Raw genomic sequence first — 19,343 nt, 5'->3', positions numbered from 1 at the left:
TGATTCATGCGTGTTTTAACCAATAATGAGCTCAGCGTTGCAATATGTATAAGCTTCATTAACACCAATATAAATATGTGTGAGCTATCAATAAACTTTGAGATTTGTTGTTCACGCATATTGTGTGCTGCAATTCTTCTGCTGACCCAACATTCCACCTTTAAGAAACAACAGACAATTCAGAAGGAATTCTCGAGTTTATTCGCAGAGTGAGAAGGAAGGGAATCTTCAAGGCAAGTTGTGGTTTCATAAATTTTATTCATTTCCAATCCTACTCTGCAGTCCTATTAGACAATCCTACTCTAACCCTAATGTTGCCTTCTTGTGAAGGCCGCGATGACCTGGTTTCAGAGTCCAGCACTTCGATCTCCTTTGCGGGATCCCTTGTGGCCAATAACGGACGCTAACACCAATGTGGTGGACGGTTAAAGGCGTTTATTGAGGGGTTTCAAGGGTATTTATGGACTAAGGGGTCTCTCTACGTCAGACAGGGGTTTGGCTATACTTTCTAAGGTTAGTATGGAGTGGAATGTTACTGGCATCCATAGGTTAGGGGGGCTACACGTCTGGCTACATTCCAAGGGTGATCCTTATCTATGGGGAGGGGGGTAGAAGGATTCCTGTAATTTTCCGTTACAGCCCGAAATCTTCCGAACGCCTGTCCCTAGCCTACCACACCCTAACCCTAACCTTAACCCTAATCCTAATCCTAATCCTAATCCTAATCCTAATCCTAATCCTAATCCTAGTCTAGTCCTAATCCTAATCCTAATCCTAACCTACAATCCTACTCTAAGAAGGTTGAGGAATAAATGGTCCTGATGTGATTGTCACATTCTTGTCTCCTTCCTCTTCTTCACTGAAACAATCAGTGGCACCAGGCTGGACGCAGGCTCAGCAAATGTTACAAATGGATGCTGCCCAAAGGGAAAGAAACCAAATCAACAAAAAACAATGAACCATGACTTTCCAAACTCAGTGCTTCACAGGATTCCTCTGGCTCCTAGGAGGATGCAGGAAGAGGACCAATGGGACCATCTGCACCTCCATCTTTATGTGCAGGACCTTGCCATCATAGGCAAACCTGGCCCAGAATCCCACTCATCCATTTACCCAGGTGTCTTCATCTTGTTGAGATTTTTGCCCTGCCAGTGCTCTAGAAATGGTGCTTTCTGTCCTTGGAGTTTCTTCTTTTCAGGAAACTCCAATGACTCACATAGGTCCCTGTCTTTGCAAGACAGGCACTGTGCTGATTCCCACAGGGAGACAGAGCAGTGTCTGCCTTTCCATGCCCTGCCCCTCGTGTGCACCTTCCTTCCCAGCAGGGCCAGCCAGTGGCACTGGGCCCTGCAGTTCCCTCTCTGCCACACAACCTGGCAGTAACCCTGGCACATTTCCCGTCTGCTTGGGTGTGCCAGGCAGCAGATGGGGCTGGGACAAGTCCCTCCCAGCTGTCCCTGTTTGTGTGCCAGAAACCTCTAAGGGTGGGCTGGGGGGCACAAACCAGGGCCCCTCAGAGGCTCACAGTGAGCCCCCCACAGCCCCTCCTGCCCACAGCCAAATCTCTGACTGCTCAGCTGGGACTGGCTTCCTTGGGTTCCTCCACCACCATTTCATGTCTCTGTACCCTGCATTGCTCTACTTCCATTCTTTTGCCATTAGATAAAACTGAACACTCCACCAAATTACAAAAGAGGGCGACAGAAACAGTCAGAGGACAGAGCAACTCTTCTCTGAGGACAGACTGAGATTCCTGGAGTTATTCAGCCTGGAGGAGAACAGGCCCCAGGGAGACTTCATTGCTATGTTCCAGTATTTCAAAGGGGATTCTCAGGAAGTAAGAGACACCTTTTTTAACAGGGTCAGTTGCAATAGGACATGGGATAGTATTTATAATATATAATGGGGATTGAGTCAGATTAGGTCTAAGGAAGATCTTGTTTACTTGGAGCATGGTGCAACCCTGGCACAGGTTCCCCTTAGAGCTGGTTGGTGCCCCATCCCTGGGCAGGGATGGGGCAACCATTCCAGGGTAGGTGGGAAGGGGCTCTGAGCAACCTGCATCTCTTTAAAGATGTCCCTGCTCATTGCAGGACACTTGCACCACAGGACCTTTACAGGGCCCTGCCAGCCCAGCCCAGTCTGGGATTTCTCACGATTTTCATTTGAAGAGCAGCAAGAGTGGAGGTGAGGAGGAAGGGGGCTCATCTGATGCCTTGGACTTGAGTGGGGGAGGAGCCCATCCCTCAGACCCTGTTTCACCTGCAGCCCCTTCACATTTTACCTGCAGGAGGTCCTTGGCAGACCAGCGCTGCACCTCATCTGTCTGCAGGCAGCAGCTCAGGAAGTCACGCAGGCAAGGTGAAAATAGGTTGGGCTGCTGCAGCTTTGGTGTCCCTTGTATGGCGATCAGGAGTTGAGGCTGGGGAAAAAGGGAACATGAGACTCCACCTGCTTCTTTCCCATCTGTAACTGCTCTCCCAGATCCCATCGATTAAGCTCCACTCTGCAGTGGCAGTTTCTGCCCTGGCAGAGACCCAGAGATTCCTTTACCAACCCAAAACCCCAAACTCCGATGCAGCCACAGCTTTTCCAACATCCCACAGATCTGGCCTTGGCAGCTGATTTCATTGACTGACCTAGGCAGTGGGAACTACATCAGCAAAAGCACATTTGCTTCTCTGAGGATTCACACCAGCTTGAGAGGCTTTTTGGAAGAGGGACTTTGCTATACTAACTCTACTGTTTCCCAAGGATTAGTACGTGAAAAATATCTCTTCAGTGCTTGTTGGTCCCTTAAGCACAGCTGCCATAAAACAAAACTCATCGAGCTTCTTGTCCTCTTCTAGAAAACAGTGGTAATTGAAGGAAAGAAAGGAAATCCACCAGGTATTCCTCAGGTAAGGAAACAAACATTTTTGCAATCTCATATTCAATACAGACACATTAAGATGCATGCACAAATATATTGAGGTGAAAATGCCTGCTTGGGTGCACAGGAGCCACCTGCAGCTCTGTCTCTCGGCTCCAAGTTTTAGCTTCTCCATGTGACAAAAGAAAACCTTTTCAGGGTCAAATCAGAAGAAGAACTGCCGTGCCTATGGTCACCCTCTGCTCATTTGGATACTCAAGTCAATGCATTAAAGGTGAGCCCATCGCAGAAAGTGTCGGGTAAGAAATGGGAGGTTTGGCAGGATCTCCATGACTCCAGGCTGTGGCCTGGTCTCCATAATAGTGCCCATCACAATACTAACAGCTCTGTGCTGGTGGCACTGAAATAGATGGTGACCAAAGAGGCTTTATTATTATCCTCTTCAACCTAGAGGAAAATTTCCAAGCCTAAAACAACAAACACACTCCCCTTGAGTATAAATAATTATGGCAGCTTTCTTTCCTTTTCCCACACCACCAGAGGTCACAAAGGGGGTTTTATCCTGTCCCTCTGCAGCTATGCTTAGCCACTGGCCGTGGTGGGGAGCTGGAGTCCTCACTATCATTAGAACTGTGCAGGCCAGGGACAGCCCTGCTCCTGTAGTAAAGAAACACAGCACCGGTGTCAACTGCCCACGTTGGATCCCAGCCCAGGCACCTGCCTGCAAGCTCATCAACTTGTTAAAGTACCAAGGAACAGCCAAGAGTTTGGCATACAATTCTAACTGCAGTCGGAGAAAAACACATCCTGAACTTATCCAGGCCATCCAGACACATGACTGAACAGTGTACAGATGACTTGAAAGGCTGAAAGTTTCAAAGACCCACAGGATTTGGAAAAGATGATACAGTGTGGAGGAAGATTGATGTGCTGTGGTTCAAAAAGAAAAAGAAAGCAGAACTACTTTGGTATTGCTTTGAGGGTTGTTTCTTTTTTACTTTTTCTTTTTCTATAAAACTGAAACTGGGAAGACTCAACCTCCATTTTGAAGGATATTTATCACACATCCAACCGTTCCACTGAAAAATTCCTGTCCTTCAGAGACAGAGCTCCATCAGGGTTCAAAAAGCAAATGAGAAATGTCAAGCATGGTGGAGGCCAAAATGGCAGGTTTCTGAACTGGTTAGGTTTCTGAACTGCCACTTCCCTTTCTGATGCAACCAAAGCTACAGCAGGTGATGATGTGTTTTTAGAAGGGGACCTTGGTGGAAGTGGTGCCAGCTGATGGCAATGGGATTTTGTCCAGTGGGACACAGAACATGGGACAGGTGAGAAAGACAGTGGGATCAGTGAGTATTTGCACCTTACCAAGACAGGAGTTGCATTCCAGTAAGGAACTTCTCGTTCCACCATTTCGATGCCCACGATTCCCAAAGACCATATGTCCACTTTGGGGCCATATGGTTGACCTGTCACCACTTCAGGCGCCAGCCACCCAGAAGTGCGGGCCACGGAGCTCCGTCTGCCCTGCTCAGGGGTGAGCTGAGCAAAGAGGCCAAAATCAGCTGTGGAGAAAACAACAAACCATGAAAGTCAGCTCCAATTAGGAAACCAAGCAAAAGAATTCCCCACTCTCAGGCTAAGAATGTGCTGTGTCATCTGTTGAAAATCAGTCCCTGCTCTATTTCCTCAGGGCTTTAGCCAAGAAAATATGGAATTGGCCACTTCAAAAAAACCCCCTCATGTTTTACACTACCTCCAGCAGTGGTCTTTATTTTCCTGAAGGTTTAGACTTGTAACTCCCTTCCTCTGGAAGGGGGACACACACAGACCAACACCACTCTTGACTTCTTGTGGTTCCTTATACCTCTGTGCATGTTACAACCATGTCATCAGCTCACAGTGGGTGTCCCTGCACTGCCACCAGCACCATTTTTGGAGAGCTGGCTGTCACTCCAAGCAGCCCCACACCCACATCCCTGGAACACTGCACCTGACCAAGAATATACTGACCCAGCTTGACAGAGCCGTCGGTTTTGAGAAGGATGTTGCTGCTCTTCACATCTTGGTGGATCACGTCATTCAAGTGAAGAAAATCAAGTCCTTGCAGGCACTGAGAGAGAAAACAGAAAGAGGCGGACAAAAATGAGTGATGGGATTTCATCACACGAGAAAGGAAACAGCTCCAAAGGATTCCCTCTCCAGGGGAATGGGCAGTAATGGCAGAACAGTAATGGCCACTGAGAGGAAGAGCTTGCTGCTCCAACACTTGCAGAGCAGGTCCTTTCTGAGGAAAGGCACGTCAGCTTTTGAAAGAGCAACAGCACCTGCTGTTGTAGGCTGTCCCCTGCAAACCAGCCAGGATAACTCCTGCTGCAGTGGATGTGCTCTCTCCAAACAAGGGTTTGCCAAGAAAGAAAAAGTCCCTCCCTGTGGTATGAAGCAGATCACTTTTGGGTGGGAGGCTGCATGACAAAGGTTTTCTTGCTGGCATCAGCACAGACTTGGAAGTATCACACCAGTCACCTTCCTGAAGCAAACACTGTTTTGTCTGAGTACTGTCCTTTTCAGTTAGGGACTGTGAGAAATGAGTCTCTTTCTTTGCTGATCATTTCAAATCCTGCCACCAGCACCTTTGCTTTTACAGGCAAGAAATGCAGTGTAGAAAGCCTTGAGATAGAGAGGCAAGGTGGAGAACAGCAAATACAAATACAAGAGAAAGAGTGAGAATACAACAGAAGAAGGTAAGAGTATGGGAACAGAGTACAGTGAGTGCAGGGGCACTGGCAGGCCTTTCACTTGAGATGCTTTTGCATACCAGCCACACAGAAACAAAGCTTGGCACAGGAAATCACTCCAGCTCTGAGCCTCTGTTTCCCAGACAATGCCGCCCAAGCCCTCTGAAGCACAGGTGGGATCCCTGACCTCCCGACTGATGGTTGCAATCTCTCCCTCAGACACGTGAGTCTCGTTGATGACATCGCTCAGAGTGCCTCCGTCCATGTACTCCATAATCAGCCAGAGCTGCCTATCCACAAGGTAGCTGAAAAAAGGAAACAAGGGTGTGGAGATGAACATGCATGGCTAGGTTGCAGTTTGGAAACAGCAACGCTTGTTTCTGGATGCCTTTGTGACGAGGACAGAATAAAAGAAATAGACATTCTCTCTTGGCTGTGCATTGCTTGCAATCTGTGCAGTTTCAAGGAGAAAGGCACAGCTGTGGAAAAGGAGATGTCTTAGATGAGCAGCAAGCAAAATGTGCACTTTAGTAACAGCCCAGATAAAAAAACTGTTACACATGGTGTTTCTGGAAATAAACACCTATTCGTCCTGGCATACACAGAAATGGAAAAGGCACAAGCATCCAAGGGAAATCCTCTGTAGGATGGTTTATCAGAACTTAAAAGGTGCTGAGAAAAATTTGAAAAAAATCAAGCCTCAAAACAATGTGGAGGCAGTGAACTTTGAGGGTATTGAATCAGTAAAATAGGGCTGATCCAGGCTTTTGAAAAATTTTCGAACTGCATTTGTCAGGGTGGATTAATGCAGACAAAATGCACTCTCTTCCCATCCATTGGTGATAAGTAGAGAAATAATAATTAACCAATAATTATCAGCTCTATTTTCTGACAGTGACCAAAGTGGATTTTTAACTGCATGCTTGCAGCATGTAAACAAACATTGCTGGGATAAAATGACAACCACTCACCTCTTTAAATAATTCACAATGTTTCGGTGCTTATTGATTTTCATGACCATGAGTTCATTAAAGGTTCCTTCCTTTCTGACCAGTCCTTGAAGATTTATTTTCTTTATGGCCACCTAAAATGATGTTGAAAATCAGTAACATTAAAAGCTGGTGGCATGAGAACAATTTCTCACATGGAGCGAATGATTTTGGAATGACACAGCCAAACTGTGCCAACTCTCTTGTGATTAGACATCAGAATGGGAACAGATGTTCCAACAGCCCATTTCTCTGCTCCCTTGGGAGCCAGCTACAGGACATGTGGGGCCACTGACGTTTTGCCTTGACCATTTGGTAACAATTATGTCTCAACTATCACTCTGACCACACTCTCTGCTACTTTGTTTGGCACTCAGAAGAAGTAATCCATGCCTTAATAATCTGTGGATACATCTTGGGCTATGGACAGGACTTAGGGCTTTTAGGGCACCTTGCAGATCTCTCCCCACGTGCAGTTCCCAAGTGCAGCACTGCAGGTGGCTAAGGAACAACCAGGAACTTTCAGATGTATTTGCTGGCAGCCAGAAATGAGAATTCAGGACTCTGAAGCTGTAGCCCCAAAGAGCAGTGAGGTGCTCGAAGGCACCACCTTTGTTTTAGCAATGGAGAGCGAGCGAGCGCGTCCTTCTCTGAAAGGAACCGCTGCCCTCCGTGCCTTCCTTCCGAGGAAGGCTGAGGAGGACAAAGTCCCAAATGTATGTTGCAGGCTGGCACCAGTCTGTGCTTCTTGTGCCTTTTCAGCATAGCTCTGCCCAAAGCTCCAGCCACAGCTCACACCAGAGGGGAAAGCCCTTGAGTGCAGCAGTCTACAGGTGCTGTTGACATTTACCTCTCCTCCTGTGGCAGTGTCAAGTGCTTTACAAACATCTCCAAAAGTCCTAGAAACAAACCAGAAGCAGAGAAAGGAGAAGCCATTTAGATCTTGCAGTGAAAGCCAGCTCACACAGGAGATCTGTGCTGTAAATGCCTAAGACCTGCAGAACACTGGAAGAATGGAGATGTCTTTGACAATGCCTTCTGAGCACACTTAGAAATTCTGATCAGCACTGACAATCTAAGACCAGTGCCTGAACATATTTGCAGCTTGTCTGACTTCACACTTGATACCTATTCCACCAGCAAAACACCTGATGCATAGTTTTGTAAAATTAACATTGCTTGGACTCACCCACTGCCAATATTTTCCAGTTCAATGTATTTTATAATAGGATTTTCCATCTTCACCATTCTCCCTGAGGAAAACAAAATGCAAGATGTTCACTTTAAACAGAGATCCCACCTTCTAGGAGATACAAAAGGCAGCCCCACTGTCTGGGGCTCTGAGGCCTCCCTTTGTGGACAGCTGGCTAACAACAACAGGAACAGGAACTGGAACAACAAGAAAAGAACAGCAGGTCCATAGCACAAGTGGCTGGCACACAGACTGATTTCTAGCATCCTTTGAAGTGAGAGACCTCTTGACAGCCGACACACAGGGAAGCACAGGGAGATACATTCAGAGGAGACTGAGACCAGAAGGGAATACCTACCAAGGCAAGTAAGTTTGTCATCTAGAAACATTAAGGAGAGCTGGAACTAACAGTGCCTTTATTTTCTTGGGAATAAACACTGTGAGATTTATAAAAGGTTTCCTACTTGCTAAGATTAAATGCACCTGGACATCCAGAATCAATTCCTCTGAACAGATGTCAAGTTCAGAACAGGAGGAATATTGCCAAGTGTTCCCATCTTTTCCACCTTGCAGCAGTTTGCCAGAAGAATGCCTCTGTGTTTGTAAACCAGAGCAGCTCATGCTAGAACCAATCCCGATGGGGCTTTCATCATCAGGACCCTCACCCTTTATGAGCAGGCTGAGCTCAAAGACGCCCTTGCCTGTGCCCCGCGTGAAGAACCACGCCGCTTCTCTTCACCCTGACAGCGCGGATCAGTCGCTCCCATTGCACTCGCCCTCTCGGCACCGCACGCATCCCCACCTTCCCAACTCGGCAAGGCGGGCACAGGCAGAGAGGACAGCAGTGCTCCTCAGGCGCCCCTGTGACACAGAGAGCTGCCCAGAGGAGATGCTGACCCTCTTGTGAGTCCAGGCTGTGCGACGCAGAAGCCGGCCCAGAGAAGGGGCTGCTGCCTCAGGCAGCTCTGCGCTGCAGCAGCCGGGGACCCTCCCAGCTAAGGAAGGCTCCAGCATTTGCAGTCCCTCCAGCCCTAAGGGACAGGGCAGCCAGCACAACAAGGCTGGCAAGGCCCAAGCATGAGCACTGACAGGCACTGATGGGAAGAAGCCAGAGTGAGCCTGAGCCCTGTACAAGCTGTTGCCTCCATTCAGGACACAACAGGATGGGCTTTGAGATCAGCCACACCGAGGTGCAGATCAGTGCCCTTTTTGTCCCAACAGGTGATGGTAGACACAGAATCCACTGGGCTCTGGTTTCAGCCCCACCAGTTCTTATCTGAGAGCACAGCACTGGCAGCTGTTAAGGGCAAGAAGCAGATTGATTGGGTTGTGCTGCAGAATCACAAAGGGCTTGATGTGTTCTCCTGTGATGTGATCTCAGCAGGGCTTCTGCCAGTGGCTAGGACTCAAGCAGTCACAGCCTTCTGCTGATCCAGTAACAATCCCTGCTTCTGCCTTCGGCAGAGAGGGAAACCCAGGCAAACTCCAGCCAGTCTAAGCTGCCCTCAGAGGCAGCAGGAACTCCCAGAGCTCTCTCTTGCTGCCTCGGAGCAATACCAGCACTTCTGTGACACTAAACTGAGGAGAACCCCTTGGTACAGCTATGCTGACACATGTACACAATACACTGTCCCTCAGGTAAGAAAGATACCAGACATACTCTGTTGCTCCAGGGAGTCACCCGCCATCTCCTGTTGCTGAGCAGCAGCTGGGTCAGCATGGGAGGTGAACCAAGTGCTCAGGCTCCACTTCTTCAGCTGGGGAGCAAAGGCTCCTTGGGACGGCGCTGCTGCTGCTGCAGCAGCTTCAGTGTCAGAGTCGGTGTAGATCTGAGACAAGAAATGAGTTTATGTCAGGAAGGTGTGGCAGAGATTGCCCTGAAATGCAAGAGAGATTGCCATTTGAAATGCAAGCCCTTAGGAAGCTGCTGTCAGCCCCATGCAGAGCTCTTCAATTGGATTGCTTTGGATGTCCACTTGTGAAACCAAATGGTCAAACCAAAGGGCTGATTTTACTCAAATTCATAGCCAGTTTCTTGTTCTAAAGGATGACTGCAGCAACGACTGCTCCACTTCCTCCCAAGGTCTCCTTTCCCCCTCCTAGGTCTGCAGATACATTTGCAGCTCCTCATTCTAATGTTCTACCTCCTGCCATGAAATTCTCTTTTTCTGCACCTTCCTCGGGACGTGCTTATCCTGCAGCATCTCTGGATGGTTCAGTTCCTGGGCCTCATGCCAGCCTCGAGGATCTTGGTTGCCCGTCATTTGCTGGAACTCTCTGCAGGCTGCCAGGTAGGATGGCGACACTTCCACCTCAAGTCAAACAGAACAAAGCAGTCAGAGACTACAGCTTGTCCCTGTCAGCCAGGGGTCATCAACTGGGAAGAGAGTAAAGAAAAGGACAGGAGCAGATTCACAAGGGATGCAGACAGCTTGTAGCTCGTATTGCAAATCTATGTGAGTGACCATGTTCACCTGCAAAAACACCTCAAGAAACAAGGTCACCTGAAGAAGCCAGCAGGAGTTCATTCGGATGACTGCTGGCTAAATGGCCAAAGGAGTAGTGCCTCTGTCTAGAGCATCAGCTGAGATTCAGCAGACCAGGAAGTGTCCTTCAAAGCAGCTCTGATAGAGGCCTCATCAGGATGGCACTCAGAGGCATCACCCCACCCCCCTGCTGCTCTGCACTGCAAAGGCAAGGAGGGCAGAAACCACCCCTTGGGTGACTGCAGTGGCTATTGCTATTTCACTCACTTGCTTTTCTAGAGCCTTTTGTTCCTGAAGGAGGTGATTAATTTTCTCTTTGATGATTTTAATTTTTTTGTCTAGCCTCTTCTTCCTTGCCTTGATCCTAGCCTCAGTTTCCTGCAGCTGTGCCTGCATCTGTTCGTCAATTTTCTGTAAAGAACAACAGAAAGGACTCTCTTTCATGAGTGGAGTGGCTGCCATTCTTTCATTCACCTGTTTTTGTTGATTGCCCCTCTGCATAGGGAGATTCTTCTCCTCTTGGATGTCTTCACTCCTCCTCTTCACTGCCATGATGTCACTCTGAGCTTCAGGCAGCTCTGCTTGTGGCTCTGCCTTGATGTTCTGTACACACAAATGCAGAGCAAGTGACTGAGAGCTGCCATCAAGCTCAGCTTTTCCCTCTTTTAGCCTCAAAATCACATTTATTCAGCCCCTTCTTTCTGCTTCCCTCCCCACATCTGCTTCCACTGTAACCATCCTGTCCTGGTGCTGATCTCTGCAGATTCCAAGGCTCTGTCCTTTCAGTGCCTGTGGGACTTCCTGGCCTCCTCAGTCCCAAGAGCTCTGCTTTATGCCCCTCTTCCTGCCCTTCCCTCTGTCCCCTGGCCAGTCAGGCTTACCTGGCCATTCTCCTGTGGCTCTTCCACCTGCTGCCTGAGCTGCTCTTCCTGCTCTCGGGCTGGGAACAGCTCTCCCTGAGTCTGCCATGGCATCTCAGATAAGGCAGTCTGCTCCTGCTCTTTCTCTAGAAGCACCTGCACAGAAAGCAAGAGAAGATGGGTTTCAACTTCCCATACGAGCTTTGTGGGCCAAGATTCAAAGACTGCTGGGCTCAAACGTTCCCAAAGCACTGTGCTGCTGCTCTGCTGGGTCATTCTCTGTTCAAGGGGAGGCACAGATTCCAAAGTGACCCTGGCCCTACAATCAGGGGCCATCTGGGACTGAAGCTCCAACAGCCTCTCAGGCAGCTGAGGTTGGGAAGGTGTGGCATTTCTCAGGGGTCTGCTGAGGGCCTCCCTCTGCTTCTGCCATGTCCTGTTTGTCTTTCAGTAGTGACTGACACCCTGCCCTGTCCCACAGCTCCATCCTGCCTCTGCAGGTGGCTTCCTGGGTGAGCTCACTCCTTGTGAGAGACACTTCCGGAGTTCACATTCTCTTCAGGCCTGCACCAGCATTCCTCCTTCCTGACATCTACACTCTTGTTAGAAAACCGTGTCATTCAGGAGATGAGGATGCATGCAAAGATCTCTGATGGAAGTCAGAGAACCTCTATGGCCATCTCAGTATATGGAGGAGGACCAAGAATTCTCAGTCTCTGTCAACTGAGAATTCTGACCAGCCCTAACATAGTTTCTCCTAAGGCCCCATTAACGAATGCACTTACACAGCCCTGGGGATGCCAGTGAAGGAAACCATGTGTCATGTATGGCACGTATGAGCAAAGTTGCTAGACCCCAACTACAGCATGGGATAGTTCCACTCCCTTAGGACATGCAAAATTTTAAAGGATAAAAAGAAGGCTTCAGGTCAGAAAAGGCTGGAGTAGGAAAACATGAGGGGAAAAAACAACCATCTCTGGAGGGGGAAACATCTCTGCCTGCTCAGAATCAGTCAATGGAACTTGTCTCTACTCCTCTCCTGAAGGGATGCCTTTAGGTGAGCTTTGCATCTTCCACTGCTTTGGACAGAACCAGGAAGATTCAAATAGATGGACAGATTGACAGATCTCACTTTCATAATCTCTCTTTACTGTACTGTGGTATTTACATTTTCTTAACAGAGAGAGATATAATTCTCTCTCCTAGGTTTTTTTAAGGGAAGGTAGTGAGAAACTTAGAGAAGAAGAGAAAACAATTATTATCTCTACTTGCTGTTCTTGTTGTTTAGTACATGTAGAATGTGTTATAGTGATTTTTTACTGAAAGTGATTTGTTAAGTGGATTTTAGTGATAGTTGTTTAGATTGATTAGCTAATTAGATAAAAGCTGTGTCGTGACTGTCTCCAGACAGTCACGAGTTTTTCTTTAGTATCTTTTTAGTATAGTATCTCTTTAGTATAGTTTTAATATAGTACTAGTGTAATATAGCTTAAGAAAGAATTTGTTTAACCTTCTAAATCACAGAGTCAAAGCACATTATTTGCCATGTGGGGGTAACCCTGAATCAATACTGTCCTTTCTGTCGCTACACACATCAACATTCGGTAGCACTGCCCCGATCAGCAGCCATCCTGAACTTGATCTCCTGTTGCTTCAGTAACCCACACTCTTGGGGAATTTGAAGCATGGGGTCCATAAGTGAGTCCTTATGGAATGCAATCAGACCCAGAGCATTGCACTGGGAACTGCACTCTTTGTGCATGTGTGCTCAGGCAAGTTCTTCTCTTGGACTCGACCACACTCATGGTGCTAAAGTGGCTGGACTAAGAAATGCAGCCCAGCCCCTCCCGGCTCCTCTAATCTCTGAGGACCAGCTGGAATGCAAGGGCATTGATTTCCTGCTCAGTTCCCAAACACAACACACACTGATTCCCTCAGCTGCCAAAAGACACGGGAGCTGTTAACCTGAAAGTGATGTGCAATCCCTACTGGGTGGTCTGGCACCAGAACAGCTCCTTCTGCACCAACATCTGTGCCCCAAACTATGTGTTCTTGTGCAAAAATACTGGATCTTCCAGAACTGCCTCCTTGCAAACTAAAATTCTAGCAGAATTTCTGCCAGTGCTGGAAAATGGCAGGAAAGATTGAGAAAAAGCTCCCTTGCTCCCTGGAGAAGGAGAAATTACACAAGGCTTCTCCTTCTAGCAAACAAACAAACAAATAAACAACAAAAAAAATGAAAGTGTTACCTACTCCAGTGTCTAAAGCACTTGGATGCAGTGAAGGGATGTTTGGCAGGGAAACAGCCCTTGTGTGGAGCATTGGATCTATGGATCTAAGGCAGGGATCTATGGAAGTCTGCCTGAAGGTCCCTCAAGAGCCTCCCATTGTCCAGGCTAAAGCTCCTTCAGCACCTCTTCACTGGCCTTGTGCTGCACCCCCTTGCCCAGCTCCCCAGTCCTTCTGTGCACGCGCTGCAGCCCCTCAAGGACTTTCTGCTGCCCAGGGGCCCACAAGTGCACCCAGCACTGCAGCTGTGGCCCCAGCGCTGCCCAGCACAGGGCCACGCTCACTGCCCTGCTCCTGCTGCCCCACTGCTGCTGACACAGGCCACCATGCCCTGGGCCTTCTTGGCCACCTGGCCACACGCTGCCTCATCCTCAGTGGCTCAAGGCCGCCAGCAACCCTGGCTCCTTTTGGCCCACGCAGCTCCCCCGCCACTATGGTGCCCATTTCACTTCAGATACAGCAGGCACCATTGCAAGATGTACATCCTGGTTTTTAGCATCACAGGACAGCAGTCAAGGACTTGCAGCTTTGCTCCCATTCTAGTCTCCAATGCAGTTTTCAAAGCAAACTACACAATAGAAAGTATCAACAGACACATGCAGCATCTGGTTTTTGCCTCAGAAGAAGGGTTCAGAGCTACTCACTTTGTTTCTTTTGCTACACTAGACAAGAATGGCCCCCCCAGCTTCATGGACAACACAGTCATCTCCTTGCAGCTTATCAAAGACCAAGAAACAGGCAGACTCAGAGCACCTATCTGCTCTGCTACTGGCTGCTCTGCCTGAAGAGGCAACAGAGCAACCTGGCAACAAAGGCACCAAAATCCCTGACTTCAAGCAGCAACTCTACATCCCCAGTGTGTCTCTGAAATAGTCCCAAGTAAGCACACCCAAGAAGTTTGTGGGGACAAAGCACCACAAAGAGTTTGTGTGGTCAGATCAACATTTTTTTATGTCTGCAGCTACTTGGCCAGTCTGGGCAGGGGGACAGGTCACTCCATGCCACAGTGTCCCCTGTGTATCCGACAAGGCTGAACACAGTGTCTTTCCCTGCTCTGGGAACAGGGAGCGTTCATGCTTCAGGCTGGCCCCTATCAAAATGCCAGGAAGCTGGTGCCTAAACATGACAGACCAAAGCCCATTGTCCAGCTGTCACAGGCTGGGGGCAATCACTAGGTTCTGGCAGGACTTCAGCACTCAGCATCCTCAGCCAGCAACAGCAAAGTGCTGGCTGGTCAGAAACTTGCAGCTCTGCCTTGCACTAAAGACAGCACTGCACACAACTGGCACTTACTGGCTCAGAATGTTCAGGCTGTGGTGTGACCACACCTGGAGGCTGGTGCTCATCCACCTCATTTGCCTCCTCTTCGGCCTCCTCTCCGTGAGCAGAGGGAGCCAGAGGAGAGACTGCTGTTGATTCTGTGATCTGTGGACAGACATCAGTGTGAGGGACATTGGTTACCTATAATTTATAACCTTATTTCTATTCAGCACTTTATTCTATTCAGCTCTATTTCTACAACCAGTTGTACTAAGGACAAATCAGAAACTTTGATAACAATGGGATTCTAAGTCACTGCGACTAAATTTAAATCGGCTAATTCAACAGAATTGCTAATAGTTCTGAATTAGACATTACGCCCTGGCTACTAGCAAGAAGCAACATTCTCTCTGCAAAATGAGCTTTTCATTCCTTGAAAGTTCTGAAATGGAAAATTAGGAAATAGCCAGCGGTGCCTTTGTTATTGCTGCTGCAGACATGGTAATGGATTTTCTTTCAGCCTACCCAGCTGGCCCTCTACCCTCTACTAACACAGGCCAAGCTCACAGCTTGCTCTACAATTCTTAAGCACCAGGAACATGAAATGTTCCTTTCTCACTCACCTCAGGATCAGCACCTCTGAATACACGGATCATGTGATCTGGAGTGGGCAAGGGAAAATGAACAAGTGCTGTGAGAAAACTGCCTGGGCTGCTGAATCCCACAGAAGAGAAGTCAACCCAAAGAGAGAGTATTTTTCTTTATCAACATCCCTCCACGTGACATAGTTCTTTCACACAGCCAGCAAGAGATCAGGACAATAATCTTGGATGTGCCTACACTTCGGCCTGTTTAACCAGTAAATGAATACAAACATGATCAAGAAAATGCAAATTGTTCTTCAACACTCACTGCTTCTGTTCTGTCCAACAGATAAAGCAACTTTTGCTCTCTTGTCTTTCATGTACTTTTTAAAAAAAAAAAAGAAGTTGCATGCACTCATTCCCATTAAGTTGCTGAAAACAGTCACCCAGAAAAGCTTCCCCCAAATCCCCCTGAGCTGTGGCAGTTCTATTGTGAAACAGCACAGCAGCAGCTCCTGGGCTCAGGACTCACTGCTTTAGAGTTTGCACTTCGCTGCAAAGGGAATCACTATTTTAGCACTCAGTCAAGGGTCAAAATAGACAGTCAAACCCTTTCATTACAAAATTTAGAATAAAGGAAGCTTTCCCTGAGTTCTGGAGAGAACTACAAAGTCTTTAGAAGGCCTTCTGAGAAGGCCTCCCAGTCTGCATTTTGGAAGTTGTCCTGCTTGATCCAGCAAACTGAGGAAATGACAGACTCTGCTGCCACAGACTCTCCCATGGAGGGAACAGAAGCCCTGCAGATTGCCTTGCAAATGCTGCCCCTGTGGCTACAGACACCCCCTTTTTAGCTGAACACCTTGACAGGAGCTTTACCAAAGCAGTGGCATCCTAATGCTCTTTCTCTTTCAAAATCAATTTAGTCACTAAGAAAGAGCAGGAAGACATGCAAAAGCCAGGTTAGGTTACACCCTAACGTAAATAGACCTGAAACCTCTACTTACTTGCCAGGCTAGTCGTGAAATAGGCAAAATAAACAGTGCCATACATGGTGCAAACTGCAGCAGCGAGTTGCTCAATCATTGTAGCACTGTTGTTCAAGTTTACACTAACACTAGAAAAACGAAGACTCCTGTCAGTGTGCAGGTACCCACTGACAAAGGCCACAATCAGGAGGATGCTCCTGATCTCAGCAAGCCCTAGGGCTGCTCTGGCACTCAGGCCTTCCGTGCAACAAGGCAACCTTCTGATGTCACTACGACAATGTGGCAACCATGCCCTGACATCACAAAGCAAAGTATGACAAAGCAAAGCATCACAAAGCACGTTAGTCTGTGAATTTATGCAAAGCAATAACCAACCTTCCCTACAGCAAACACAAAATGGCATCAGAAATTCTCCTCTGACACAAAGCAGCAAACTCCCCCCATGGGCCAAACCCTGTTGTTCAAGGAATCCAAGAGAAACTCCAAGAGTGCCCCAAGCACCTACAGCCTGTACCCCAACTGAGCCCTCAGATGGGACACAAGCAAAGGAAATCAGACCAAGAAAATGGCCCAAAGCATTGTACAGAACCAGGAGAGAAAGCACTATTGGCATAGCGGCTGAAGTAATTCCTAACAAATCAACAAATCGCCCCATATATCTGCATGTTTATTGGATGTTCCCAGGGCTGCTGTGTATGTACATCTCTTCCTCTGCTCTGCCTTTCTTCCCCTTTGGAAGCAGTCCAACTGGCAGCATCTGCCCAGCAGCAGCAGCTGCTCCAAGCTGGGAACGTGACTGGCGGTGCTGATTTCCAGAGGCTCCTGTGTCCCAGGGGAAGCCAAGGCAGGAGCAGTTGAACGGTGCTGGCGCTGCTGCTGCTCTGTGCCAGAGAGCCCCGGCTGGGCAGGGCACGGTGCCCACTGCGCTGCGGGCTCCTTCTCCTGCCACAGCTGGGCACACCTGGGAACAAGGCATGACAACTTGTGGGCAAACCAAGGGGTTTCTGGGGCTGCACTGCTCTGCACACACCCAGGACACCTGCAGCACAGAACCTTGGTCCCCTGAAAGGTAAACAAGATGGAAACAGCTGGAAAATATTTCATTTCAACCATTCTTTATGCTTCAATAGAAATGACCGAAATGAAAGTTACCGAGCAGGGAGTGATCCACACTGCCAGCTCAGTGTGAGAATAGAGGCATTATTTTATTTCAGTGCTGGGTGCATGGGGAATCGCTTCCCTGAAACATGCACACCCACGTGTTAGCATCCATGGAACTAGGACATTACTTTCATTACTTTTATTCATTACTTTGCTCAAACTCACAGGCTAAACATTCTCACAAAGTATTTGGCATGTTTAAATCACTTCCCCAAAATTACTGACATTTAGAGTAGGGGTCTCTTGAGGGTCTCTGGTGGTCATGTGGTGAACATCCCATTCCTCAAATTCTCCTTCCATGGTTAAGAGCTTTCTTCTCCTTGAATGCACTTTTTGGCTGGAAATGCAATTGCACTTTCTGCCTCATGTAGAAATACCAGGGCTGCACAAACAATGGCCAGTAGGCCATATCCCGAAGGCACTGCAGCATGGAGTTGAGAAGGAAAAAGACCCTTCCCCAATTCCTAACCATACTAAAACCACCATAATTGGGACTTTTCATCTTCTGAATGTAGAGTTGATTCACAGGGTGACAAGGGAATCTTCCAATGGAGTTGAAGTTTGGTAGAGTTTTTATTCTGAGTCCTACTCAGACTGTTGATTTGAAAAATTATTTTAAAACATTTTTAAAAGGCTGTGCAGTCATATGGTTTTGTTCTAATACCAAAATGGCTCTATGGAATGTACTGGCATTTTAATTACATCCAAACTGATTTGTCTGTAAAAGCTTTCCTGCAGAACAGCCACTAAAGAAGAAATAAAAATCTGTGGACTGTTGACTTTGCAAATTTCTACTAAATTTATCAGACAATGAGGCATTTTTAGTTAGATTATAGAGCAAATTAATTCCTATGGATAACTTGATTTGGATAAACCTGTTGACTTCAAATTAAAACTGCCAGCATGTACTAAGTGGAAATCTGAATGCTCACTTCTATGAGGTCTGAATTATCAGATGGTCATTGTTCGCCATATTAACAAAAATTAACATTCTGGCTATTTTTTTTTACTTACAGTCAGCTCTTCGATACTCTTTTTAACAGCAGAAAGAGAGTTTGTAGCAATGTGAACCATGGGTTGGTGGAGCATTGCAGAAGGCTCCTATGTCAGCACTAAATGTTCCCATTTACCATGGCATCACTTCTTGCCTTTAATTCCAAGCTACAGCTCAGTTCCTGCAGTATAGATTCACACTTGTAGTCTGTATTTGCAGCTGGTTCTTATTTCCCTGTCCAGAAAAAAGTCAGGCTTGGATCTCAAAAATAAAACGAAGAGAGAGTCAGGTTCTGGATAGATATAGCAAGAACTAAGAGATTTTTTTGCAAATATGTTGAAAAGTTTTTTTTACATGCTGCAAAAATAGCAAATTAAAGACTTGCACTCTAACTTGCAAGCTGAGGTTTGCCTGTTCTTTCTGGACTGATTTCTTGAGACCAGACACTGAACCTAATCAGTAAGAAAATCAAAACCACAGGAGTAGCGCAGCTGTCCGGCCAATGAAAGATGTCCCAGCTAGCTCGCCAGCACAGCTAGCAGCACAGGGGGGCACTTCACCCGACAGCCGGGCTTCGGTCAGCGCCTCAGGCAAACGCTCAGCGTTATAGCTGCAGGCGCTGGCAGGTGCAGGACAAGGTCGATGTGTGGCTGCAGTCAGCAGGGAAAGAAGAGACCGCTCTCTGGTCGGGGCAAAGTCCAGGTTATTCCAGATCCCAGGGAAGCCAGCGACCGAAGAAAAAGTGGGAGAGATTACATAAGGTTATAAAGGGGGTGGGCGGCAGGGGTGGAACCAGGTTGGGAGCAAATAGGAATCCAGGGGGGAGTGGGTAACATGGAATTGACATACTGAAAAGACAAATAAAAATAACTTGCAGGAGGGTCCCTGCCCCCTGATCCAATCATTCCGAGCCCTGGATAGAAGTTTCTGGA

At 47.6% G+C, this 19,343-nt stretch overlaps 1 protein-coding gene across 2 annotated transcripts; it reads right to left on the bottom strand.

Annotated features, from left to right (window-relative positions):
* Positions 1-415: 415 nt before the first annotated feature.
* On the bottom strand, positions 416-19,133 carry LOC129133670 (serine/threonine-protein kinase PAK 3-like). Of its 2 annotated transcripts, XM_077171398.1 has the most exons (13): positions 18,432-19,133; positions 11,159-11,293; positions 10,752-10,880; positions 9,966-10,103; positions 9,452-9,620; positions 7,789-7,852; positions 7,450-7,498; positions 6,582-6,694; positions 5,798-5,915; positions 4,886-4,985; positions 4,241-4,437; positions 2,285-2,422; positions 416-917 (listed from the first exon to the last, which is right to left on the bottom strand). In XM_077171398.1, exons 1-13 carry the CDS (start codon positions 18,504-18,506, stop codon positions 831-833), a joined length of 1,512 nt encoding a protein of 503 aa, XP_077027513.1. In that variant the 5' UTR covers positions 18,507-19,133; the 3' UTR covers positions 416-830. The 2 variants fall into 2 exon arrangements, with proteins under 2 accessions (XP_077027513.1, XP_077027512.1); XM_077171397.1 differs by lacking the exon at positions 416-917 and having other exon boundaries at positions 1,543-2,422.
* Between the last annotated feature and the right edge of the window lie 210 nt (positions 19,134-19,343).

The sequence above is a fragment of the Agelaius phoeniceus genome, chromosome Z (assembly GCF_051311805.1).
Source record: "Agelaius phoeniceus isolate bAgePho1 chromosome Z, bAgePho1.hap1, whole genome shotgun sequence".
NCBI classification, from domain to species: Eukaryota; Metazoa; Chordata; class Aves; order Passeriformes; family Icteridae; genus Agelaius; species Agelaius phoeniceus.
This window is presented reverse-complemented; position numbering and strand designations above follow the sequence as displayed.

Coding starts and splice junctions, on each gene's coding strand:
- LOC129133670 (XM_077171397.1), bottom strand. CDS start 18,506: ATGCTCCACCAACCCATGGTTCACATTGCTACAAACTCTCTTTCTGCT. Junction 7,499..7,788: donor CTGGAAAATATTGGCAGTGG/GTGAGTCCAAGC, acceptor GTTTGTTTCTAG/GACTTTTGGAGATGTTTGTA. Junction 4,986..5,797: donor TTGCAACCATCAGTCGGGAG/GTCAGGGATCCC, acceptor TTTCTCTCTCAG/TGCCTGCAAGGACTTGATTT.